At 38.7% G+C, this 27,270-nt stretch overlaps 2 protein-coding genes across 2 annotated transcripts in view; one reads left to right on the top strand and one right to left on the bottom strand.

The window, feature by feature from the left end:
- Positions 1-27,270, bottom strand: part of adam8a (ADAM metallopeptidase domain 8a) — a 69,824-nt gene that overhangs the window by 5,408 nt on the left and 37,146 nt on the right. Inside the window, exons 2-19 of the mRNA XM_062058220.1 lie at positions 17,910-18,076; positions 17,729-17,829; positions 16,100-16,173; positions 15,933-16,011; positions 15,028-15,104; positions 12,509-12,740; positions 11,400-11,477; positions 11,209-11,277; positions 10,615-10,784; positions 10,453-10,534; positions 7,685-7,827; positions 7,439-7,616; positions 7,253-7,342; positions 6,977-7,172; positions 3,525-3,606; positions 3,259-3,436; positions 3,105-3,191; positions 2,938-3,022 (exon numbers count right to left, since the gene is read on the bottom strand). Of these exons, the coding sequence (XP_061914204.1) occupies positions 2,938-3,022; positions 3,105-3,191; positions 3,259-3,436; positions 3,525-3,606; positions 6,977-7,172; positions 7,253-7,342; positions 7,439-7,616; positions 7,685-7,827; positions 10,453-10,534; positions 10,615-10,784; positions 11,209-11,277; positions 11,400-11,477; positions 12,509-12,740; positions 15,028-15,104; positions 15,933-16,011; positions 16,100-16,173; positions 17,729-17,829; positions 17,910-18,076 (2,168 nt within the window). The remainder of the gene's footprint in view (positions 1-2,937; positions 3,023-3,104; positions 3,192-3,258; positions 3,437-3,524; positions 3,607-6,976; positions 7,173-7,252; positions 7,343-7,438; positions 7,617-7,684; positions 7,828-10,452; positions 10,535-10,614; positions 10,785-11,208; positions 11,278-11,399; positions 11,478-12,508; positions 12,741-15,027; positions 15,105-15,932; positions 16,012-16,099; positions 16,174-17,728; positions 17,830-17,909; positions 18,077-27,270) is intronic.
- On the top strand, positions 18,599-27,231 carry znf511 (zinc finger protein 511). The gene is made up of 6 exons (XM_062058223.1): positions 18,599-18,887; positions 18,969-19,045; positions 25,823-26,024; positions 26,135-26,259; positions 26,706-26,960; positions 27,065-27,231. Exons 1-6 carry the CDS (start codon positions 18,600-18,602, stop codon positions 27,135-27,137), a joined length of 1,020 nt encoding a protein of 339 aa, XP_061914207.1. The 5' UTR covers position 18,599; the 3' UTR covers positions 27,138-27,231.

The following is a 27,270-nucleotide window of genomic DNA, read 5'->3' as shown; positions in this document are numbered from 1 at the left end:
CAATATTCATCTTGCTGTACATCATAGCACAAAGTATTGTTTTGTTCATTGATCTTTGAGATTATATACACTTAAAAAACATGTAAACACTTTTTTGCCCCCATTTTCCAATACGATCATGATTCATTCAAGATCATCACTACATGTGGGTGCGTTTTAAAATATTTTGTTTATCAAAATGATTACGTATACAACAAGAATTTCCAGTTTTGTTTGTAGTTTGTGAATTTTAGCAATGGGTGCAATAATGGATGAACTGATAATAAAACAAATATTCATTGTGCCAAATCAAATTGACTGCCTGCATCAAAATAAAAAAATAAAAAAAATACAAATAACTAAAACTCCACCAGCTAGCTGAGGTAAATATATATATTTTTTCATTTCCCATAGAAAAGCAAAATTGAAGATGATATCTATCTTATGTCTTATTCATATCTCGTAGACATAAAAGAGCACTAATCGAGACCAAAGTGGTTTTCTCATTCTTCTCAAATGTGTCTCCTGAGAAATAAGTCTCCCAGTGAGCGGTGTGTGAGATCTCAAAGTTGTCTAACAGTTGTCTCTTTTCATGATCTCAATTCTGACAAAAATGAGAGATGAATGAGCTGGTTTCCAATATGTCTCAATTATGTAATGAGAGATATACTTGGTTTTGTCTCTCACTGCTCACTATTTGAGTTCTTATGTGTCTCTTTTTCATCTCAGTGAATAAGAACATTCATTTTATATGGCACATTTTAACTATACCTCAATCATATTTCAGTTTATATCATGCCAAAATTTGAGAAAATAATTAATTCAGGCAATATGGCTGTATGGGCTATGTGGTTTATTTACACCATCTACGTATTTGTTGATTTCTTACACATGCCATGAAGAGTATGTGAGATTCAAAACATAACCCAAACAGCCATCATATGCTCAAAAGACAATTTTGAGACCTTTAAACATGTACTATGCTTCTAGACGATAACTGATGGTGCAGTGGTTAGTGCTTGAGCCTTCCAATGAGAAGGTTGTGGGTTCAATTCCTGGGCTCGGGGTCTTTTTGTGTGGAGTTTGCATGTTCTCTCCCTGACTATGTGGATTCTCTCCCTGATGTAAGCTGATTGGTGACACTGAATTGTCTCTTGTGTGTGAGTGTGATTGGTTGTCTGTGTTGCCCTGTGATGAGGTGATGACTTCTCCTGTGTGTACCCTGATTTTAATGCTCATATTTGTCTCAGACATCTCATTATATTCTCTTTATATGAGAGCTCCTCTGTGTATCCCACTTCTCAAGTATTGCTCAAATGGTTATCTCAACATAACCTCCTTTGCCTCAGTGATGTCTTGTCTCTTTTTAGCTTATCTCTTGCGCCAAAGGGTCCCTTAGGAGCAAGATTTAAGAAACAAATGATCACACAATGAGAAGCTCAAATTGAACTCAAAATACAAGATTGAGCAACAGATGAGCGAACATGTTTTTGCTATGGGTGCATTTCTCACATCCACAAATTAAATTGTGTAAAAATTTGGTTTTGTTTGAATAAGATGACTTGCATTATTCATACACGCACATGTAATGTTTAAAAAAGTATTTAGAAGGTAGTAAACAGTTTTTAAAGTTCTAGTGATGAAAATATTTACAATTAGTGATTCCTACTTGGCAGAAATTCATTTATCGCAGTCATGTCGGGAACCAATTAACAGCGACATACAAGGGATTACTGTAGAGGGTTTGCAATTACTTGCAGTGGCACTGTTGAGTCGGCGAGTTTGTTGTCAAAAGAAGTACAACAGGACATAGGACAAGTGGGTCCAAAGTGCGGCGCGGGAGCCATTTACAGCCAGCAGGTAGTATTTTATTGGCACATTCTAAAAATATTATTACTAAAAAGATTTTTAAGAACATAAAACGTGGAATAATAATAATATAAATAAATAGCTTACAACAACCAGGTGTGAATGAATGATGGGTTCTCACTTCTCTGTGAAGCGCTTTGAGTGTCTAGAAAAGCGCTATACAAATCTAATCCATTATTAAAACAGCGGTGTTGTTATTTTAGACCATTCTTGGAACTGCTTATATCATGTTGTTTCGATTTAATTCACTTCAGTACTGACTTGTAAACTGATTATTAAATATTTATACTTGATAAAGATTAGCTTACAATGTATTTTAATATTGACTACCAGTACTTAAAATCATGTGGAAAGATTAGTGTGGAAAAGTATTGTGCATGTAATGAACTCCATGACCCGTTGACGTATGCAGAAGTGTGGTTGAACAGAACGTACAAAACAGTCAAGTGAGTGTCGTCCTGTTTTGTTCAACAAGAACATAACAAGGCGTAAGGGGACAGAACATTGGGCCACGTATGTACCGATAAATAATAGCAAACGGACTGTTTATCCCAAATCTTGTTTACCACCAAGGACTAATACGCTCATATAAGGCAGACCAAAATAATAAACAGTGTAGAAGGTACATACACCCCCTTATGTGACTTCCCTTTTTTTTAACATAAAAAGCTATTGATTTAGAATGAACACATGGTGGCCTCTACATGATCCAACAAAGTGTGGTGACGTGTGTGGCCGGTTGTCCAAAGAGCCCTGTAATTATGTCGTTTTCTTGATGCAAATAAATGTAACTGATTGAACATGGAAATAAGTATCTGACAAGTTTTATTCTCCCTCCAATCAAAACGAAGACGTGGCAAAGTGGGACGTAGTCGAGGTCGGAGGGAGTCCCTCATCAAACAGTGTATATTGTACAGTATGTTTGGAAAATCTTAATGTAGGATGTTAAGCACTGAACTGAACCCTGGCCAGCTTGGAAAAAAGAGTTCAGAACATTTTCAATATAGTGAAAACTAATTTCCCCCATAGTTAAACACGGAAATTGTTGCTAATCACATAAATAGAAATGTGTAAAAATGTAGACAGTACCTCCAGGCAGGTCCGACTCCAGCACATCACAGAAAGGTGGGGCCCAGCCGGGATCACAGTGGCACTTGCTCTCATGGTTGCAGACCTGTGAGAGATAAGCGCAGTTAGTTTTAGTGTTGTTTCTGCAAAATGCTTCAGATCTTTGTAGTGTCTGAGTGATTTCTCACCCCGCGGTTGTTGCATTTGGCTGAGCAGTCATTGGTCCCATATGTTCTAATACTTCTGATGTCCTGACACCTTTGATTGTAGCATACCTGAGACACACATCACGTTTAGTTGAGTTTAATGTCATCTATATGTCAAAATAGTCATTTTGTTTACCATGTTGTTGCCACACTTAGTTCCAGTGGGCACCATGCCAAAATCTGCAGGGTAGTTGTCTTCGGGATTCATTGTTGCCTCATTGCATTGCTCATTTCCTACTTTGTAGAAAGATTTCCTTGATGTGACTGGGAACTCCCACCCTCCGGAACAGAAAAGTGTCCTGCATGATTGATCTCTGCAACCGAACAACACAAATTGATAAAACCCAAAATCTAAGACTTCGACACTAACATGTGCAAGCATACTATAATGTAAATACATACTTTCCCAAACATCTTTGGCTAAAAAAGGTTTTCCTGCAGCCTCCATGTTGGAAGAAACAAGCATCTGCAGCCACTTCAGCATCTAGAGAAAGGAAACATGTGACCAAGACGTCCTGATATTACCGAAACAAAGATGCAGTGGTACCTCAACTAAAATGTCCCTAAACTTAAGAGTGTTTTGAGATAAGAGCTGTCTCTCGGCTAATTGTTATGCTTTAAGTTACAAGCAAAAATCTGAGGTACAAGCATCCCCACTATTAGTTGGCATAGCAAATGTCACAGTGATTCCTGTGCCCAAAACATCTAGTCTTACTCACTAGCATTAACTTAAAGCTAGAGCTTGACATAACTTGGCTTTTACAAACATGGGAAGGAAGAAAGTGAGGAAGTGTAAAAGACAGTGCTGAGAAGAAGTAATGTATGATATTCATTGAATTTAAAAAATAAATCAATAAAAACATGACAAATGGTGTCGCCAATTTGGAGAGGCAATTCGAGTGTATCACTGCTAGTCTGCACCATAGCAGAATATGTCCAACGCAAGCCCATCCATGCATCCATCCATCCATCCATCCATCCATTTTCTACCGTTTGTCCCTCTCGGGGTCACAGGGGTGCTGGAGCCTATCCCAGCTGCACTCGGGCAGAAGGCAGGGTACACCCTGGACAAGTCGCCACCTCATCGCAGGGCCAACACAGATAGACAGACAACATTCACACTCACATTCACACACTAGGGCCAATTTAGTGTTGCCAATCAACCTATCCCCAGGTGCATGTCTTTGGAGGTGGGAGGAAGCCGGAGTACCCGAAGGGAACCCACGCAGTCATGGGGAGAACTGCCCCTAACGCAAGCTAAAGACAACAAAATGATATCTAAACGGTGTGTTTGACAGAGAAGTCCACTCTCCAAGGTAAATTATGAACATTATTATTACATTACTTCATAAAACTGTAGTTGTTAGTAGTATATTCTATTGTATTGTTTTCATACAATATTTCTTATCAAAAAGTTACTCTTTTCTTTTTAAAGCCATGTTAAAATTTTACTGTTTTGGGGTTAGGGTTGGGGGCAGAGGGTATTGATTTCAACTCACTTCAATGGAAGACCTTTATTTGACAGTAACTCCAGGCAGGTCCAACTCCAGCACATCACAGAAAGGTAGAAAGTAATTCTCAACAACCAGCTTCCTGGTTGCAGCCAGAAACTTAAAACAAGACTCACCAACATCAGCATCAAGGAGGGTGACTCCCTCATTACAGACACAATGGAGGTAGCTGGCAGACTTAACATCTTTTTCACCAGCATAGCCGCAACTCTTGTCAACAAGCTGTCCCACCACTCTGGTCGCTTTGGTGTAGAACACATTAAAGCCTTCTACAGAAAGCTAGGAGTATCCAACGATGATTTCAAATTAGAAATGGTCACAGCTGATGAGGTGTTTAAAAAATTGAGCGCGCTCCACCCTAACAAGGCCACCGGCCTTGATAATATTCCCTCCAGATTCTTCAGGGACTCTGCCTCCATCATTTCCCCGATCATCACGCACATAATAAACCTATCAATTACACAAGGCCAAGTACCAAAAGATTTTAAGATAGCAAGAGTAACTCCCCTCTTTAAAAAAGGAAGCAAATTGGAACCTGGCAACTACCGACCTGTTTCTATTCTCAGTTCCGTTTCAAAAGTAATGGAGAAAATAGTTTATGAACAGGTCGATAGTTACCTTGCCACTAATAAACTCATGTACAAATTCCAATCCGGCTTCAGAACGAACCACTCCACTGACACATGCCTTCTCTATCTGACCGACCACATCAAACATGAGGTGGACGCGGGCAAATACTGCGGCATGGTCATGCTGGACCTTCAGAAGGCCTTTGACACCGTTAACCACGCTATACTGTTGGATAAGCTCAGAGCAATCGGATTTAACAAAACCTCATGGAGCTGGATGCAATCTTACTTGGAGGGGAGGGAGCAGGTGGTAGAGGTGAACGCCACCGTGTCCCCCCCCCCTCGGTGAGCTGTGGAGTCCCCCAAGGCAGTATATTGGGACCTTTACTGTTCCTAATATACATAAACGACATGTCATCTGCATGCGACTGTGAATTGTTTTTGTTTGCGGATGACTCTGCCCTGCTGGTATCCGGCAAGGACAAGTCACAGGTGGAGAAAATCCTCAGTGCTGAACTCTGTAGAACTTGCACCTGGCTCGCTGACAACAAGCTATCCATACACTTGGGTAAAACAGAATCCATCCTGTTTGGGTCCCACATCAAACTTAAGAAAGTCAATGACTTCACCATAAAAGTAGGTGACATTGTTATCACCAGGAAAGATGAGGTCACCTACCTAGGTTCCTTTCTAGAGGCTAACCTTTCCTGTGATAAAATGGCAACCAAGGTAAACAAAAAGGTTAACCAATGAACGAGATTTCTCTACAGAATTTCCTCTCTGGTCAACAAAAGCACCTTAAGGATTCTGGCGGGAACTCTCGTTCAACCCTTTTTCGATTACGCATGCACTTCCTGGTACCCCAGCACCTCCAAAACCCTCAAATCTAAACTCCAAACATCTCAGAACAAGCTAGTCAGGTTACTGCTAGACCTCCACCCCAGAGCCCACCTCACTCCTACCCACTTCTCCAAAGTGGGCTGGCTCAAGGTGGAGGACAGAGTTAAACAACTTGCACTGAGCCTAGTCTATAAAATCCGCTACACCTCCCTGATACCGAAGTACGTGTCAAACTACTTCCTTAACGTAAATGACCGCCATAACCACAACACCAGGGGGAGCTCCACTAACCACGTTAAACCCAGATTCCGAACTAACAAAGGTCTTAACTCATTCTCTTTCTATGCCACATCAATGTGGAATGCGCTCCCAACAGGTATAAAAGAAAGGGCATCTCTATCCTCCTTCAAAACCGCAATAAAAGTTTACCTCCAGGCAGCTACAACCCTAAACTAACACCCTCCCCGGATTGCTAATAATCAAATGTAAACAATCAAATGCAGATACTTTTTCTTATGCCTTCTGATCTCTCTCTCTCTCTCTCTCTCTCTCTCTCTCTCTCTCTCTCTCTCTCTCTCTGCACTACTTGATGTCCATATCCTCGCCTCCCCCACCCTCCACACCCCTGATTGTAAATAATGTAAATAATTCAATGTGATTATCTTGTGTGATGACTGTATTATGATGATAGTATATATGATAGTATATATCTGTATCGTGGACCCCGACTTAAACAAGTTGAAAAACTTATTCGGGTGTTACCATTTAGTGGCCAATTGTACGGAATATGTACTTCACTGTGCAACCTACTAATAAAAGTCTCAATCAATCAATCAATCAGATACAAGTGTTTTGAGCTAAGCTCTCCGTCATACAAGCAATTAAGCTCATAAGTTGAGGTATTACTGTACTATAATTTCCATTTGTCTCCTACCTGGTCCCCATAGCCTCTTGCAGTGTTGCTGTCGTGATGGACACTTTCCATTGTAGCAGTATCCTTTCCCACGGTTGCACGGCAGGCCATTCTGGACGTAGGCGTCGAGAGGACAGGAGGCGGACAGTCCAGTACAGTATTCTGCCAAGTCACAGTTTCCTGTCTTTGGCCGGCAGACGTTGCCTGACGCTTTCAGCTACAAATGGTGATGGACCAGAAATGAGCCTGAACATTGTCAAGAGACACGGTTGCTCAATAAGAGTGAACATTACGTACTTGACAATTGTGGCAACATTCGCCCTCAGCACACTGGGCTCCAGTGTTAAGTTTGCAGTTTGTAGCGTTACAGCAGGGATTCTTGCATTCCTTAGGGACAGGACATGTACACAACGTTACAATCTAGGCTTCCTTGGTGGGCTCCTTTATTCATGTAAATGTTTATGTAAGTGCTGCATACAATACCTCTACAGTCCCACAGTCACACTCCTCCCCAGGCTCCAGGAAGGCATTGCCACACACCGGCCCCCCATAAATTCGACTAGTAGGAGGTGTATCAAGCAGGCAAGCTGGGTTGACCTCCTCCAGGAATCTGCTGAGCTGCTGCTGGCTGCAGCTGCTGAACAACTCTGGATACACAACACTAGGGGGGTGTTCAAGGAGGTTAAGTTTGACAATACAGCAATTTATTAGTGAAAACAATGAGCTTACCCAACACTCTCAGCCATGATGCAGCCTTTTTTCGACGTCAAAGAGCCACAGATGCAGTTTTCTGTATCATGAGATAAGCCCAGGTTGTGACCCATCTCATGGGCAATAGTGGAGGACACTCCTATTGCATTATTGTTATGATCCTGTGGGCACAATGGAGGAATACTAAGTCAAGTAAAACAATCATGTAGCACTCATTTTTATTGGCTTACGGCATATTTGAAAGTAAAACTAAACTTTAAATATGATAAAGAACATGAATATAAGGTATGTCATCTGTAACACAATGCTATAAGATGTGGGTTTGGGTGTTTTTTCAGTTTTTCTGTTATACATCATATTTTGGCCAACATTAAATTAGTTTTAGCACGTTAACCAAACAAAAAATTATAAATATCTAAGTGGTCTCTGAAAGTTAGTTGAACCATTTTGAATTTGAACACATTTTTAAGAAAAAAACACCTTCCTGTTTCAACCACTGATTAAATTTGCACATTTGGCTTGTTGTACCTTGTTATATATACTTTACAAAAGGACTCAAAGCAGTACACATTGTAGAAATGTCTTGTTTTTTTTGTTTTTTTTACAATGGTTGACTTCTTCTTGGTGTGACAGTGAATAAAAAGTGAGATTTTAAATATACATCTGTCATGGATCCCCACCTCAATACACCATTGCCATTCATCATTAAAAAAAATACTGAGGTTTTATGTTTTACTATTACTATTACTATTATTATTACGTCATTTAAGTCAATAAAGTACTGTTGCCATAACATGTCACGGCAGGTTTGTACTTTGTTTAATTTGTTCATGTGTTTTGCATTTACTTTCGTGACATCTCTCTTTTTGGTTATTTCCATTCCCTGTGTGCTTTCTCCACCACGCCACCTCCCTTGCTGGGTGCGGATCTGCACTCCTGCATCTGATTAGTGATCATGAGTCACACCAGCTAGGGATCACTAATCAGGAGGCTTCTTATGCCAGCACCGTCCTTTCATTGACTTGTGTGCGTTCGACCTTCCAGCTTTGCACCTCCATGCTGCATTCTCTGCTTTTTGTCATTTAATGCATTTTTACCTGTACGAAGCCTGCCGTCTCTGTAACTGGGGTGACGCTTCAAACTTTGCTTGCATCTGAACATGACAAGTGTTTTAGGGCAGTTTACTTCCTCTTTATACCTGTTGATGTTGTTGTAAAATTGTTAAATGTTACCTAAAACATTCCCTGTATGTTTTATGAAGTTGGCAGTTGAATCCTGGAATGGATGAATGGTGAAGGTTGACACAAGGATGTTGTCTAAGATGACATCCATAATATCCATCTCCATTTCCCCACACACTCCATGCATGAAACTATGGAGGCTATTAATTAGCTCCTTCAGCAACAGACTGTTACATCTGCAGTGTCATAAACTTTATAACCGACAATTGTAAATAATGTAATATGCGTAATATTTTTTGTATACAGTATGTGAGTTACTATAGAGTTTATTATTTTAAGTTCCCTACTTTCACTGTAGTACTTGTTATTCCATTTTTTTATCAAGTCATGTTTACTTTTCGTCCCGTTAATGTAAATTTTACACTGCAACCATGGAATTTCCCTGAGATGGGATTAATAAAGTCTATTTTATCTTATGATGAATGGCGAATAGATTGTATCAAAACTAAAGAATCAGTGTTGGGTTAGTTACTGAAAACCAGTAACTAGTTACAATTACTAGTTACTTTATTTCAAAAGTAACTCAGTTACTAACTCAGTTACTTACACCAAAAAGTAATGCGTTACTGCGAAAAGTAACTATTTAGTTACTTCTTCCCCCCCCCTTTTTTTAAGGCTCCCATTAATGCCCTTTTAGCCTTCATTTCAGTACTGTTATTGCACTGGAGAATAATACAATCTGTTGATCAACTTGACATGCATTTGCATCACTGAACTCAGAAAGCAATGTGGTCTACATACAACACACAAAGACAAAGATATGTTTCAAAGGGCCAATTTATTTCAGGCCAGAAAAAATTTACAAAACTATTTTAAATAGCTGCAACATAATGGCACTTTAACTTTAACTCTAAGTAGATAGGATCTTTGATCCAAGACACAACTTACATTTAACTAAAATGTTATTTTCTTTGTGCTCGACAAAAGAAAAGTATTGAGAATGTCTCCATGTTAAAAAACTCGACTTCTGGCTTCGCCATGATGTCTTGTTAGTTGTTATGAGAGTAGCGTATGTGTGTGTGTGGCCCTTTAAGATATGACAGCATGAGAGGTGAGTGACGTCAGTGAGTGAGTGGGCGAGAGAGGTGAGGGAGCGGCGACAGTGAGTGCGTGTAGGTGCTCTAGCTTGGTGGATGGCTGTGTGCAATAAAGTCACAAAGTTGCAACAAACCGCCGGGCTCGTCATTCACCCTCAGCTGTAAAGACCCTCTTCCGGGTAAAGTGAAGGTTGTTAGACCCGAAATACGGCTTTGGAGGAACGTCTCCCCTGCGGGGAGGCGTGCTTTCTGTGGGTGGGGGAAAGCACGCCTCTTCTTTTCCACCGTAGCGCTCCAATAAAACACACTCAGATCTTCAGTTTCTAGCCGATACTACATACAAATAACGTAAAATAACGCAGTAACGCATCATGCAGTAACGGTAACTGAGTTACTGTATATAAAAAAATAACGCGTTAGATTACTAGTTACCGCCGAAACTAACGGCGTTACAGTAACGCGTTACTTAGTAACGCGTTAGTCCCAACACTGTAAAGAATGCACCTACCTCATTTACTGCTCCCGAGGTAGAAGTGCACATTGCATTTGTGTTGGCCAGTCCAACAGTGGTGCTTTCAAAATCTACCCCTCTAAAATGAAGAAAATGAAAAATGTTAACATAGTAGTTAACCTCTCTTGGTGTGAGCCAAAAAACACGTCTCCGTCTTACGTGACGAATTGTGCGTTGTCATGTTTAGTCCTCGGCAGGAGGCTACGCTGGCGCCACTCGAGAAAGCGGCTGAGAGTTTGCTCAGGATTGGTGCTGACCTCTATTTGATCTTTGTACGACCAGATATCCAGACCCACTAACATCACACGAATGCCTACGGGTCGATAGAGCTGCAACACAATTTGAAATTGAAATAGCAAGGAATTCACATTGAGGACTTATGAGGATAACCGTACAGAAAGGAGTCAGACATGAGACGCCAGAAACCACAGAAGCTAGGATATACTGGTGCTATAATTCTGCCACAGACCACCTCTGTTGGGTCTAGTGTCTGATGACTCATTGACGTTGGTCCAATTCTTAGAGAATATGCAAACAGGAATGTGTGATATGTGTGAACATCCTCCGCTAGGGTGTTAAGATTCACAGTTAAAGTGAGAGAACTTTCCCTTTTAATAATTTGTAAAGAACACACCGTATCCGTACACGTTTTCTCTCTTGAGTTTCTGCTATTCAGACCCACAGTTACCACAGAATCTAGTCATACTCATTTTACAATCAACCTATTTTACTGTCCTAATAAGAGACACGTACCCTGTCAACGTGGTTTGCTATTTCAAGCACTCTGGCCTCCACAATCTTATTACTGCCAAACTTCTTGTACTGGAAAGAAAACATTTGCATCAGTTCAGCAATCAATCAGTTTCATCTTGAAAAAAATGTGCATTGCAAACAGATTAAGGGTCAGCAGCTGCAAGTGCTGACATTAAGAAGGGGAATCAGACCTCGGTGTAGTCGACCACTATGGCGAGCTCCACAGTTCTTGGTTTTCTTTCTTTGTCCTTGGTTTGGGCTCTGCTTCTCTGGGGGACACAGATAGTTTAGATCAGGGGTGTCCAAACCTAAACAATACAATACAGTATATAGCCTATATGTACATATCTATGTAATATAAAGGATATATAATTAATACTAAATATAACTGGATATTAAGAGTAGGTGAAAGTTCAAATCCTCAATCAGAAATATCAAGCAGCTAAAATACGCCAAACACGGGTAAAAAGACAATGTTTAGCATTTTTCCATAATGCATTGTAATGAATTTGAATGGGTGTAATTTAGAATTGTTTTTATGGTGTTTGGACATTTCTTTTTAAATAATCAGTGAGCAGGTTGTGTAATGTGTGACCGTGTGTGTTGACTTTGTGTGTTGGTTGCATTTTTTTTTGCGCCATGATTAGGGAAGGTTGTTTGGCATGGGTCGTATAAGTAAATGCTGTCCCTTATTTCATTCAAAGCATGTTTATTGACCTGATTTACTCACATTGTCCACAAAATTGCAGGGAAATTGCGGCAATCAGAATGTCAAATATTTGAAATTAAATTGCAAACACTTTGCGGTTCAGATTCCTTATTTAACTCATGATGCCTCGCGGGCCAAACTGGAGACGCCGGCGAGCCGCACTTGACTCACACGCCATAGTTTGGACACCCCTGGTTTAGATAATACATCAAATATATAAAACATAAACATAATGAAAAAAAAACCCCACCATAAACATTAGAAGGGCCACTGGAAGTGTAGTGATTTACTGATTTTTGTGCAGCTTGTGAGGGATTGCTACCAAATCCAGCCTACTTTCTGCCCATGCATTGAATGAGGCATTTACTATTCAGTAGACAGATGGACATAAAGTGAACTTATTGGACACTTTATTAAGTACACCTACACACTATAATGGCATCTGATACAAAATGTGTTAGTTTGCAGTGATTCATTCAAACTTAATTGTATGTCTTATTGTTTTAACAGACAATGCAAAGATTTTTCTATTTTCTTATCAAGATGTTGTGCTTTTTTTGTGGAGTGCTTATATACACTATGTGTCTTTACCAGACTGCTGAGCTGGAACAGTCCAGACGGACGGGCTCCGTGATCATAGTACATGGTTATGTTTCCATGGGAACAAGAGCTCCTCTTCCTTCTCAGATGTTTGTAGTTGTACACGGCATGTGGACCCTTGTCGCTGTAAACTTTTGCGCCCCCACCGTCGGCCTGCTGTTCACCTGCTGCGCTGGCAAGGGGTTCTATCAGGTATGTTTCGTCCTGGAGGCGCACAAACCCTCTGAAAGGAAAAAGAGGAAGTTAATGAGGATGGGGGTGTTAGGTGGGGGGCGACATTCATTGTGCTAATGTCCAATTGATTTCTGTTTGATGAGATTATTATCTAATGTTATTGAATTTTGTTACAAAACACAACTATTATGTAAACTCAAAAGTCCAATAATCCAAAAGTTGTTAAATTTGATATTCCAATCGCACATACTAAATTTTTTTTTTTTTTTAATGCCTTAAGCACGCAAAATGTCAGCGTGAGCCTTTAAAGGATTCAACAAAGTATGTTCTGATTTATTGTTTAAAACTGTACTAAAACCGAGACATTTTTTGGTGAAAATGTTTGCCTAAAACCAAATTATACTAATACTTGGGAGTATGAAAACCGAGGTACCACTGTATTTCACTTACTATATACTATCGTTCCTCGCCAAATTACGCTTAAAATGTTGGGACTTTACCAAATCGCAGATTTTTTTGGGATTGTTTATTTTGTAGAACATATTCTACAGCATTTTTGGCCTAAATTATGTAAATCAAAGCATTTTCAAGCGAAAAAAAATGGCTAAATTAATTGAAAATATGAATAACGGTACTGCAGAAGTATTGGCCACTATAGCAGACCAAGTTAACCAGAGTGCTCAGCCTGAAGCACTATTAAGATTTAAAAGAGTGTAAAGATTACTAAAAGGTGTTATTACATGTCAAGAGGGCTATCATAATGTCCATTCATCCATTTTCTACCGCTTATTCCCTTCGGGGTCGCGGGGGGCGCAGGAGCCTATCTCAGCTACAATCGGGCGGAAGGCGGGGTACACCCTGGACAAGTCACCACCTCATCGCAGGGGGCTATCATAATGTTTTTTAAAAATTGTTTAATAAACAGTTTTTTGTACTCTAGCTACGAAAATATTTGATTTGAAATTAATGATTCCTACTTTGCCAAAATGTGTTTTTCACCGCCATTTCCGTAACCAATTAACCAAGATAAAAAAGGGATGACTGTATCTGTACATTTGGTAACCAATGGGTAAATATCAAAGTGATTTGATTTAAAATAAAATAAATATTCGTTTTCAAATATAAAATACAGATTTTCAAAACAAAAAACAAACAAAAACAATCAGTCATTTTTGACCACCCTCACCTATGGTCATGAGCTTTGGGTTATGACCGAAAGGACAAGATCACGGGTACAAGCGGCCGAAATTAGTTTCCTCCGCCGGGTGGCGGGGCTCTCCCTTAGAGATAGGGTGATAAGCTCTGCCATCCGGGGGAGGCTCAAAGTAAAGCCGCTGCTCCTCCACATCGAGAGGAGCCAGATGAGGTGGTTCGGGCATCTGGTCAGGATGCCACCCGAACGCCTCCCTAGGGAGGTGTTTAGGGTACGTCTGACCGGTAGGAGGCCACGGGGAAGACCCAGGACACGTTGGGAAGACTATGTCTCCCGGCTGGCCTGGGAACGCCTCGGGATGCCCCGGGAGGAGCTGGACGAAGTGGCTGGGGAGAGGGAAGTCTGGGTTTCCCTGCTTGGGCTGCTGCCCCCGCGACACGACCTCGGATAAGCGGAAGAAGATGGATGGATGGATGGATTTTTGACCACCCACTCTAGAAGGATCCAGTTATAAATCCCTGCACAACATAATACTTATTCATCTCAGCAATACCTATAAAGCCCCAATTATTAGATTTTCGCTTCATAAATACATCACAGGAACGAGTAGTTTTACTTCATATTACAGTCCTCATTTATTGCTGTTAATTGGCTCCGGAAATGCTCGCGATTAATAATTTCTGTGAAGAATCAAATATTTTCATTGCTAGTGTAGGCATAAAAATTGTTTAGTGCCTTCTAAATACATTTTCAACATTGTAAGAACCCTCTTGACATGAAATAACACCCTTAAGTCACCATTACACCCTTTTAATTCTATATAGTATGTATGTATGACAGTTAGGAATGTTTATTTTACTTAAGAAAATCGCAGACAGCGTTACAGTTGTAAAGATTTCATGATGGCGACAGTTGAACTCAATGCATGAAATAGCAAGACCAGCATCAGACAGGGACGTCTGGATCTCAGACACGTCACATATGATCTAATTAATCCTAATGGAGGAAACGGCTGCAGCAGTCTCTATTTTTGCAGGCTGGACATGAGTCACAGTGGTCAGTCGCAAGTCATCATGGGCCTAAGTGAATTTGGCTGTGCCATGCTAAGGGAAACAATAACCATTGTGGGATCTTTTTCACAGAACGGAAGAAAATAAGGGAAAGACTAGCGCTAAATACTTACTTGATTCCTGAGCACAGTTCCACGCTGGCAGAGGAGTCTTCCACTCCCACTATGTGCCCATGGTAGTAACAGTGGTTCTGAATGTCAGGAAAGGAGTGATTTTAACACAAATAAACATACAATAATCTCAAATCAGACATTATGTGTTGCTCTTTATGAGTCATAGTCAGATGCATTGATACATCTTACATATTAGTAATCAACTTCCTGTATGAGACGTCGGCATTAGAGGAAGGAAATTGGTCATTGAGGAAGCAAAGGTCCCAGCCCATTTATCAAATCCTGTAGCGCAAATGTGACAACAATAATTGATGCCACAGGACACCCTGTACTTGATTAACACAGTACAGTACATGCTGCAATCTCGTGTGTTGAAAGCACTACATTAGAAATACATCATATGGACAAAAGTGTTGGGACACACCTCTTGACTATAATACATCCATATGGGAAAATGATAGTTAACGATCTTTCAGAGAGATTTTGGATATTTGGATGCTTGCAACTTAATGGGAAGAGTTAAGGGAACGTCCCACAAAAAGTCCACACACGATCATACTGAAATTGTGAAAAAAAAACATCAAACAATTAAATGTTTATTATTATACATTATAGTAGTTTGTGGATTATATATTTGTGGCCAATTATTGTTGTATGTCACAATAATTTTGCTGCACAAGCTCTACACTACACTACAATAAAGCATATCCAGGTTCATTTTTATAGTAGGTCTACTGTACCTTGGGAAGATAAAGTGTAAAAAAACAACTCATCTTAGTAAGCTAATGTATGCTCCAGGAGCCATACAGTACGTTTTTCACCACTACATTAAAATGTCATTATAGAGTCCAAATGGACATCAAAGACTAAATAACTAAGCATATCCAAAAACCACACACACATACCTCAAGAGCAGGTTTTGTTGTTAGTTGGACGCCTCGCTCGGAAAAATGTGTCACAGAGAAAGTTCTTCCAATAAGCTCCCTGAAATGATTTAGTGTAAGATTTGGAGATATTAGCAAATTATAAAAAAAATGTGTGCTCAAGTAGAAAAATTGTAAACCCCTCTTACTTATTTCTCTCCAGGTGCAATGTGCAGTTTTGTCCTGCAATCCTCAGGGAATACTCCAATACATCAGGGTATGTCTAACACACACAACACACAGGTTGCTTCAGTAGAAGTTTCATAGGCTAATGGTTGCACACACACACACACATATATATATATATATATATATATATATATATATATATATATATATATATATATATATATATATATATATATATATATATATATATATATATATATATATATATATATATATATATATATATATATTAGGGCTGTGAATCTTTGGGTGTCCCACGATTCGATTCAATATCGATTCTTGGGGTCACGATTCGATTCAAAATTGATTTTTTTCATTTCAACACGATTCTCGATTCAAAAACGATTTTTTTCCTGATTCAAAACGATTCTCTATTTATTCAATACATAGGATTTCAGCAGGATCTACCCCAGTCTGCTGACATGCAAGCATAGTAGATTTTTGTAAAAAGCTTTTATAATTGTAAAGGACAATGTTTTATCAACTGATTGCAATAATTTAAATTTGTTTTAACTATTAAATGAACCAAAAATATGACTTATTTTTTCTTTGTGAAAATATTGGACACAGTGTGTTGTCAAGCTTATGAGATGCGATGCAAGTGTAAGCCACTATGATACCATTGTTCATTTTTTTAATTTTTATAAATGTCTAATGATAATGTCAATGAGGGGATTTTTAATCACTGCTATGTTGAAATTGTAACTAATATTGATACTGTTGTTGATAATATTCATTTTTGTTTCACTACTTTTGGTTTGTTCTGTGTCGTGTTTGTGTCTCCTCTCAATTGCTCTGTTTATTGCAGTTCTGAGTGTTGCTGGGTCGGGTTTGGTTTTGGAATTGGATTGCATTGTTATGGTATTGCTGCGTATTGTTTTGTTGGATTGATTAATTTAAAACATTTTTTACAAAAAAAATAATTCATTAAAAATAAAAAATACAAATCTTTTTTTTAAAAATGAGAATCGATTCTGAATCGCACAACGTGAGAATCGCGATTCGAATTCGAATCGATTTTTTCCCACTCCCCTAATATGTGTATATATAAAAGTATATATATATAATACATATATATGTATATATAAGTATATATACTGTATATAATACATATATATACATATACATACATACATACATACATACATACACACACATATATATATATATACATACATGCATATACATATATATCATCTGTACATACATACATACATACATATATATCATCTGTACATACATACATACATACATACATACATACGTATGTATGTATGTATGTATGTATGTATGTATGTATGTATGTATGTATGTATGTATGTATGTATGTATGTATGTATGTATGTATGTATGTATATATATGTGTATGTATATGCATGTATGTATGTATATATATGTGTAAGTATGTATATATGCATGTATGTATATATATATATATATATATATATATATATATATATATATATATATATATATATATATATATATATATATATATATATATATATATATATATATATATATATATATATATATATATATATATATATATATATATTAGACACACACACACACAGTATGTAGGTTACCTGATGGGTGGCATCATCACTGATGATGTGAGATGAATATTTCAGCTTCTGAGGAGTCACTATTTGATACTTCACCACGTGAGGTAGAGTCCACACACTTCCTGCAAATATCAACATTCCAATGAGAAAAATGCAAGGAAGAAAGAAAAAAAGAAACTCAGAAATAAAAATCTAAAAATACCCCACGATGAGAAGAAAATCCATATCAAATATCCAAATTGGGTCATGTTGCTTGAGTGGACTCCGTCATTGTGAGCTTGACAGTCTGAGAAAAAAGCCAAGACTTGTGTATCTCCGCCCCTTTTGAGTTGTAATTTCCCGAAACTCACCCTCTGACGCTTACAAATCCTAAAAGTACAAAAAAAACAAAAAAACATCACATTCAGAGCCATTTCGTCATATATATTCTGTATGTCTCTGAGTGTGTCAAAATTCGGATTTGGAAATGATTTCCGGGACAACTTCTCTACTTTGCTAAACAACTAAAATGTGAGAATACACAGATAATAGGTTGCACATATAGTCTACTAAAAATAACATATTGATGAGGAATAAAAATATATACAGGTGTACACATTGATGATGAGCAATTGCACTAAAATACTCGTCAATTAATTTAGATTAAAAACCTGTTGTCGTTTGCTGCCATCTGCTGGCCGCTTTACCTCACTTCTATAAATACAAAATCCATGTAAGACGGCCGAGTGCTACACATTTGATTATTAAGTTATCTATTTTAACGATAGCTATATTAGAGAATAACTAAACAACAAATTTCATAATTATTTGTGGCATCACTACGTATAAAACTATTACCGAGGTTGTTAGCGAGCTCTTGCTACTCCTAGCTTAATTTCACCCTGATCGATAGATGGCGCCATTTTCCAATTTCATGGATGTTTGCTCTCTACGTAATCAACCCGCGACACGTACGGCTGCGAACCAAAACACTACTGTACTACACTTTTGCCATTTTAGAGTACAAGAACGACGACACACGGTAATGGCAAAGCCAGAAGTCGTTCCATCAAGGTTATATGTTTTAGGGGAATGTCAGAGTGAAGACTGCGCGACGGAAACCATTCTGCAAGATGAGGAAAACCCCTTTAACTTCAGCCCTCGGCTCATCTATCTTCCTAAGGACCATGAACTGTTTGAGGTAGTGACAACATAAACACTAACGTTGACTTACAAGCCTGCTACGTTTCTACTTTCTTCTCACGACGAACTATTATTGCAGGATGGTGACGTGGAAAGACACATGTACCTTCAAGACCTTTATATTTCAGAGACACAAGAAGACAAAGCAACTCTCAGGTGACAATTGAGCACAGACTTAGGTTACTTCGCTTGCTGGCATGTTTAAATGCAAGATATATACATGCATACTTGTAATATTTATGTATACCTGAATTCATTATTAATCTGATAGACATGGAGCTACGGCTGGGCGATAGGACCTTTTATTAATATCTCGATATTTTTAGGCCATGTCACGATACACGATATATATCTCGATATTTTGCCTTAGCCTTGAATTAACACTTGATGCATATAATCACAGCAGTACGATGATTCTATGTGTCTACATTAAAAAAACCTTGTTCATACTGCATTAATATATGCTCATTTTAAACTTTCATGCAGAGAGGGAAATCACAACTAAGTCAGTTTACAAAACTGTATTTATTAAACAGTTATTAAGCAGTGGCACAAACATTCATGTCATTTCAAAGCAGTGGCACAAACATTCATGTCATTTCAAAACAGAAAGTGCAAGATTGTCAGAGACATTTTAAAACAATCTATGAGTGCACTTTTGTGCATGATGTCACTAAGATGACATATCAAAACAACACTAAATTAAAGTGCGCTTTTTGTACAAAACGCCACTACAATAGTTTAAAACAAATAAAGTGCACTTTTGTACATGATGTCACACAAGGTATTTCAATAACTGTCAAATAAAAATTAGCTGCATAATAGGAAATCAAATCGCTATGTGGTAGGTTACTGCAGACGTTATCTCCTTCTGTTGTTCACTATTTTTTTCATACGGTGTTGATCTGGAAATGGTTGCCTCTGCATTTTGTTGGTGTGGCACAGAACGGAGATGTTGACATGCGGGGTAAGCACTCTTCATTCTCTAGCGGGTGACTTTTCAAATGATGCTACATATTAGCAGTAATGCTACTTTTTGTAGCAACACTTTTGTCCCACACTTGACAAATTACGGTTGTCTGTTCGACATATTCCCACTTGAAGCCAAACCACCGGCAGGCGATGCACCCCGTGCTGTTTTTCTTGGGAATTAATTCCTCCTTCAATTGTTACCAGACTTGCACCTTCTTTCTCTCGTATTACCACTCGCACCACAGCTAACGTTACCCATGCTGCTACCTCTTTGCTTCGCGAGGGCGAATACTTATGTGACGTATGTAAGAAGGTGCGCTTGCTCTCTGTGAGAAGGAGAGACATGAAAGAGTGAAAAAAGCCTGTAGTGTAATGCCCACAGCTAAAAGCAACTGCGTGAGAACATATACTCGAATATCACAATAAAGTCATTTTCTATATCGCACAGAGACAAACCCGCGATATATCGGGTATATCGATATATCGCCCAGCCCTACTAAGATGACATATTAAAACAACACTAAATTAAAGTGCACTTTTTGTACAGAACACCACTACAATAGTTAAAAACAAATAAAGTGCACTTTTGTGCATGATTTCACACAAGATATTTCAATAACTGTCAAATATAAATGAGCTGCATATTAGGAAATCAAATAGTGTATGTCCTTCGCTATGTGGTAGGTTCCTGCGGACGTTATCTCCTTCTGTTGTTGACTATTTTTTTCATATGTTGTTGATGTGGAAATGGTTGCTTGGGCATTTTGTTGGTGTGGCACCGGCCGAGATTTTGACATGCTCAGTTTCAAGCAGTCTTCATTTTCTAGCGGGTGACTTTTCAAATGATGCTACACATTAGCAGTAATGCTACTTTTTGTAGCAATGCTTTTGCCGCATACTTGACATATTACTGTTGTTTGTTCAACATCTTCCCGCTTGAAGCCAAACCACTGCCAGACGATGGACCCTGTGCTGTTTTTCTTGTGAATGAATTCTTCTTCCTTCATTTGTTACCAGATTTGCACCTTCTCTCTCTCGTATTACCACTCGCACCACTCCACTAATATCCCACCTAACGTTAACCATTCTGCTACCTCTCTGCTCTGCGAGAGCGTATGACGTTGCACGCGTGACAGTTTGTGACGTATGAAGAAGGTGCGCTTGTTTTATCTCTCTGTGAGAAGGAGAGACAAGAAAGAGTGAGAAAAGCCTGAAGTGTAATGCCCGCAGCTAAAAGCAACTGCGTGAGAACGTATACTCGAATATCACGATATAGTAATTTTCTATATCGCACAGAGACAAACCCGTGATATATCGAGTATATTCCATATATTGCCCAGCCTTACATGCAGCTTTAATCTGTCATATTATGATCTTTTTGCTACATTTAAAACACTTCATTGTGGTCTACATACAGTCACGATCAAAAGTTTACATACACTTGTAAAGAACAATGTCATGGCTGTCTGGAGTTTCCAATAATTTTACAACTCTTTATTTTTTTTGTGATAGAGTGATTGGAGCACATACTTGTTGGTAAAAAAAAAAAAAAAAAACATTCATGAAGTTTGGTTCTTTTATGAACTTATTATGGGTCTACTGAAAATGTGACCAAAGTATACATACAGCAATGTTAATATTTAGTTACATGTCCCAGGGCAAGTTTCACTGCAATAAGGCGCTTTGGTAGCCATCCACAAGCTTCTGGTTGAATTTTTGACCACTCCTCTTGACAAAATTGGTGCAGTTCAGCTACATTTGTTGGTTTTCTGACATAGACTTGTTTCTTCAGCATTGTCCACACGTTTTAAGTCAGGACTTTGGGAAAGCCATTCTAAAACCGTTATTGTAGCCTGATTTAGCCATTCCTTTACCACTTTTAACGTGTGTTTGGGGTCATTGTCCTGTTGGAACACCCAACTGCGTCCAAGACCCAACCTCCGGGCTGATGATATTAGGTTGTCTTGAAGAGTTTGTAGGTAATCCTCCTTTTTCATTGTCCCATTTACTCTCTGTAAAGCACCATAACAGTGGTTCTTGGGTCAAAAAATTGCATAGATTATGTTTTACAGACCATTTTCAAGTTGCTTTCTGATGAGCCGTTTTGTGGGCGGGTTTTTCACATGCCTCCTGTGCCGCCCTCGATATGTAGAAATATCTTGGCTTTACCCTAACACCTTTTCTTGATCAAACACTCTGAAAAACGTCTTCTTGTCCACAGGTTTATTGACCGTAAAAAGGGTAAAACTGAAAACATACAAGCAGAAGGATGCTTACATTACAGACATGCATACACAGCCAATTACACACACACAAGCCCACTACAATAAAACATGCATTATGCTGTGTATTGAACTTAAATGGATAAATAAACACCACAAAATATGTAATTTAAGTGCTCTACAGCAAACTAGCTTACTATGCTAACATTCACTTCACTGTATGAATTACGAAAATTAGCATGACTGACTTTTGACCATAAAATGTCCCAAATTACATCACAACCAACAAATAATACAACTCAATTCAATATTAGCATACTACTCAACAATACATACCGATGATACTTTGTTTGGCATGAGTTTCGAGCAGATGAAAACGTTTGCGATCGTCACAGATGACTCTGCCCTGCTGGTATCCGACAAGGACAAGTCACAGGTGGAGAAAATCCTCAGTGCTGAGCTCTGTAGAACTTGCACCTGGCTCGCTGACAACAAGCTATCCATACACTTGGGTAAAACTGAATCCATCCTGTTTGGGTCCCACATCAACCTTAAGAAAGTCAATGACTTCACTATAAAAGTGGGTGACACTGTTATCACCAGGAAAGATGAGGTCACCTACCTAGGTTCCATTCTAGAGGCTAACCTTTCCTGTGATAAAATGGCAACCAAGGTAATCAAAAAGGTTAACCAACGAACGAGATTTCTCTACAGAATCTCCTCTCTGGTCAACAAAAGCACCATGAGGATTCTGGCGGGAACTCTCGTTCAACCCTTTTTCGATTACGCATGCACCTCCTGGTACCCTAGCACCTCCAAAACCCCCAAATCTAAACTCCAAACATCCCAGAACAAGCTAGTCAGGTTACTTCTAGACCTCCACCCCAGATCCCACCTCACTCCTACCCACTTCTCCAAAGTGGGCTGGCTCAAGGTGGAGGACAGAGTTAAACAACTTGCACTGAGCCTAGTCTATAAAATCCACTACACCTCCCTGATACCGAAGTACATGTCAAACTACTTCCTTAGCGTAAATGACCGCCATAACCACAACACCAGGGGGAGCTCCACTAACCACGTTAAACCCAGATTCCGAACTAACAAAGGTCTTAACTCATTCTCTTTCTATGCCACATCAATGTGGAATGCGCTCCCAACAGGTGTAAAAGAAAGGGCATCTCTATCCTCCTTCAAAACCGCAATAAAAGTTCACCTCCAGGCAGCTACAACCCTAAACTAACACCCTCCCCGGATTGCTAATAATCAAATGTAAACAATCAAACGCAGATACTTTTTCTTATGCCTTCTGATCTCTCTCTCTCTCTCTCTCTCTCTCTCTCTCTCTCTCTCTCTCTCTCTCTCTCTCTCTCTCTTTCTCTCTCCCTCTCTCTCTCTCTCTCTCTCTGTCCACTACTTGCTGTCCATATCCAACCCCCCCCAACCCCCCTGATTGTAAATAATGTAAATAATTCAATGTGATTATCTTGTGTGATGACTGTATTATGATGATAGTATATATCTGTATCATGAATCAATTTAAGTGGACCCCGACTTAAACAAGTTGAAAAACTTATTCGGGTGTTACCATTTAGTGGTCAATTGTACGGAATATGTACTTCACTGTGCAACCTACTAATAAAAGTCTCAATCAATCAATCAATCAATCAATCAATCAATCAATGACCGAACTAGCTTAAAGTAGACTTGAAAGGAACTCCTTGTTGTGCAGTGCTATCATGGACATTACTGTAAACTAGGCAATGCTACCTCCTGCTGTCTAAAGGAGGAAGTGCACCTCACTGTTGAATTCCAAAGTGAACTTAAACACTGGTTTTACATATATTAATAAATTCAACAAACAAGACAAAACACCTCCACTTCAACTGTATCTTCTCTCCCCCATCTTTGTTGTACTGGTAGTTTTTAGGGCTTCCATCGCAAGTCTACTGACGGATATTATAAGTTCAAACTATACGCTACTTTGTATTCGAAATGGCAAGAGAGGAGCATGCATGTGCATTTACGAGCCAGTCTGCCCCACAAAAAGAGGATACAAAAAGAAGTATCCTATTGACTACAGCGCGGACTACAATGGCGGACGCGCGCATGGCACTCTGGGTACATTTCTACTATATGTGGATAATCCGCTGACGTCACACACGGCAAAACTGGTCACAAAAGAAGCAAATTCCAAACAGCTCATTTGTTGGAAGTAAAAAGGAAGGCAAGATTATTTTATAAATATCTCCACAATGCCTTGGCGGTTTGATTTCAAATGTTTGAGATTAATGCATTTCCCAAATACAAAACAGCTCATACTAATAGGTCCGCCTAGGCGATTTGGCCTAAAAATAACATCTCAGATTTTTTGTAAGAAAATTTGATATCCAATTTTTTTTCCTTCTTTTTTTAAAGAAACCAATAAATTCAAAACAAGTTTTGCTTTTATTTGATCAAAATATAGTTGTTTGAAAATACACTTAATCTTACTCTTGGCAACATTCTAATTTGAATATTGTTGTTATTTTTATACCAGATAAAAATTGTAGTTTTATGCAATACTTTTCAAAGAACTAAATTAAGCGCTTCCTTTAGGAGGCAGTACTTCTGTCTTGAATAAAATACTTTTGCAAACAAAAATGTAGCATTGCACATTGCAGGCAAATAAATAATAATCTCCAACATTGAGATTAATAAAGTGCAAACTTAAAACTTTTGCCTTGAATAAAATACTTTAGTAAATAACAACATAGCATTGCACACTGCAAGCAAATAAACTCCAATAAATCAATAGATACCAATAATCATAAATGGTAATAAAAATGAATCATATCAACAAAGTGTAAAATTTAAACTTCTTATAAAATAATTCTGTATATATTACAAATATGTATTGTACATTGTATGTAAATAGATAATAAGGTAAAATATTGAGTTTTAGTAGGTTGATAAATGCAGGCTTTTCCATGAAGTATCATGGGCTCCTTGTTAGTGTCTGCTGATGTGAAAGACAATGTACACTTTATTGCCTTTGTAAAATATCACTATATTGATGAATAAATGCGTTATAATTTCAAGATAGTTTTGTAGCAGCACACGCACATACAGGCTGTTTGGTTTAGATGTGCAGAGCGACTGCTTTAGTGATTGCTCTGTACATTGTTCTCCTTTCTCATCATACTTGGTACCTTGTGTAAATTATTTCAACACAGTAAGGTGCTTCTTATCTTAGGTGGAGATTGTTTGGTATTGCGGTCTTGTTTGCCTCATCAAAAGTTGCCAGGAAACAAGTTTGTTGTGCTTTTGTCTTTTTTAAAGGAAATTTGCAGCGTGCAGTCACTTGTTTCACGCCTGTTGCCGCAATTCTAAAGCACTGACGGCACTTTTCTTTTCTTTGGAACAAACGTCCAATGTTTTGCTTGGTGTGTGAATCTCCGTTAAAGAAGTGAGGGGGCGGACAAGGGCTACGGAAGCTCAAGGGATGGAAAAGTATGCCGGAGCAAGTAGAGGGAAACATTGATTCTTTATTTTTTAAATCGTCTGCAACAAAAAACTCAAATTTATTGATAAAACCGATATATCGCCCAGAACTACCAATAGGTAAGAAAAGTTGGTTTTGCATAATAGGTCCCCTTTAAGATGCTTCCCACATTAAATATGTAATTTACGATTTAGGAATAACAGCTTGTACCTTAATTTTAGATGCTCAATAGTATTTGTCTCTTGTTCTTCTTCACAGTGTGTCAGAGTTTGCCTGTCACATCTCTGGATGCAACGCCACCCACAACACTTTGGAGGAGTATGAACACCACTACAACTCCTTGCATAGACACGTTTGCTGCTCCTGCCGACGCTCTCTGCCCACCTCCCGGCTCCTGGATATTCACATTCAGGAGTGGCATGACTCTCTCTTCATGATCCTTGCGCAGCGGCAAGATATGGTATGATACATATGAAAACCCACCTAGTTCCCTTTTCTGAAACTTTATTAGGATGCCATGTGAAGTACATGCTTGTGTGTCACTGTCCATGATTACTTCATAATTAACAGTACCAGTGTTTGGTGGAGGGATGTGAACACACATTCAGGACGAGCATACTCAGGAAGGACCACCTTGTACGAATTCACAAGTATCCTCCAGACTTCAGATTTGACAAACCCAAAAGAGACAAGGGGTGAGACTGCATTTATGTAATTTTCTCAATAGATGGCAGCAAATCTTCATTATAAATTGGTAGACTTGGTACGTTTATGTTTGGGGCTTAATGTTTAGGGTTAGGCGAAATAAGTGCTCAACTTCAGCCTAAACCCTTTCGGTCTGTAAAATTGTCAATTTATGAATTCATGGATGTAAAACTGTTTGTTTATTTTATTGACCACAGACCGAATAAATAATAAACTAACTAACTTTTCTTCATGGCCTGTTTATGGCACAGTTATTAACAAAATAGGTTCAGCCACTCCAAACATTAATTAACATACGTGTTGACATATGACGGGCTAATAATATTCCATACCTTTTTACTGTACTAGTCACATTTTAACTTGAGTTGTTTAGCCACATCAAATACAAATTTAGTGGAGGTCTATGAGTGTTACTAATATTTCTCTCTCTTATTAGACTTCGAGAGTCAAAACATCAGCAGCAGACAGACACAGCAATGGAGGTAGTGGACGACGGCAGTGAGGTTTTGTGTGGCGATAATAAGTCCAAACAAGGCGAGCAAGAGGAATCCATGGAGATGCTAGTTTCCACAGCAGAAGTTGAATTAACTGAAAAATGTGCCTCGGCTGAAGAGCAGGCAGATATTTTTCCCGCGGTCCACAACACAAACACACACCACGGTGATTCCTTGAAACCACGATACTCCTACAGGTTTGTTTAAGAATTTTGTTTTGGGATGAAGTTTAGGCTCATATGAGCTAAATCTGCTTACCGGTAAATATTGATTACATTTTTAACAATGTTTTTTTCCATAGGGTGCCATCTAATGTGTGCTTTGGACACGGCTCCATCCGAGGCTTCAAAGGTCACAGAGGAAGGAGGAAATAAAACCTATAAAAGGTTTGCCTTTGCAATACCAAATTTTGTTTAATTCACCTAAAAAATTACAATAAATAAAGTTAAGATAGCCTCATTTTGATAGCCTCTCATTCATGTGTGGCAGAAGAAGACGCAATGTTTA

This window comes from Entelurus aequoreus, linkage group LG09 (genome assembly GCF_033978785.1).
Source record: "Entelurus aequoreus isolate RoL-2023_Sb linkage group LG09, RoL_Eaeq_v1.1, whole genome shotgun sequence".
Lineage (NCBI taxonomy): Eukaryota > Metazoa > Chordata > Actinopteri > Syngnathiformes > Syngnathidae > Entelurus > Entelurus aequoreus.
Note: the sequence above shows the minus strand (reverse complement) of the source record. Positions and strands in the feature narration are given on the sequence as shown.

Excerpts from the sequence above, each read along its gene's own strand:
- znf511 (XM_062058223.1), top strand. The coding sequence starts at position 18,600 with ATGGCGCCATTTTCCAATTTCATGGATGTTTGCTCTCTACGTAATCAA. Across the intron at positions 26,025-26,134 it reads TTGCGCAGCGGCAAGATATG|TACCAGTGTTTGGTGGAGGG; the intron begins GTATGATACATA and ends CATAATTAACAG. Across the intron at positions 26,260-26,705 it reads AAACCCAAAAGAGACAAGGG|ACTTCGAGAGTCAAAACATC; the intron begins GTGAGACTGCAT and ends CTCTCTTATTAG.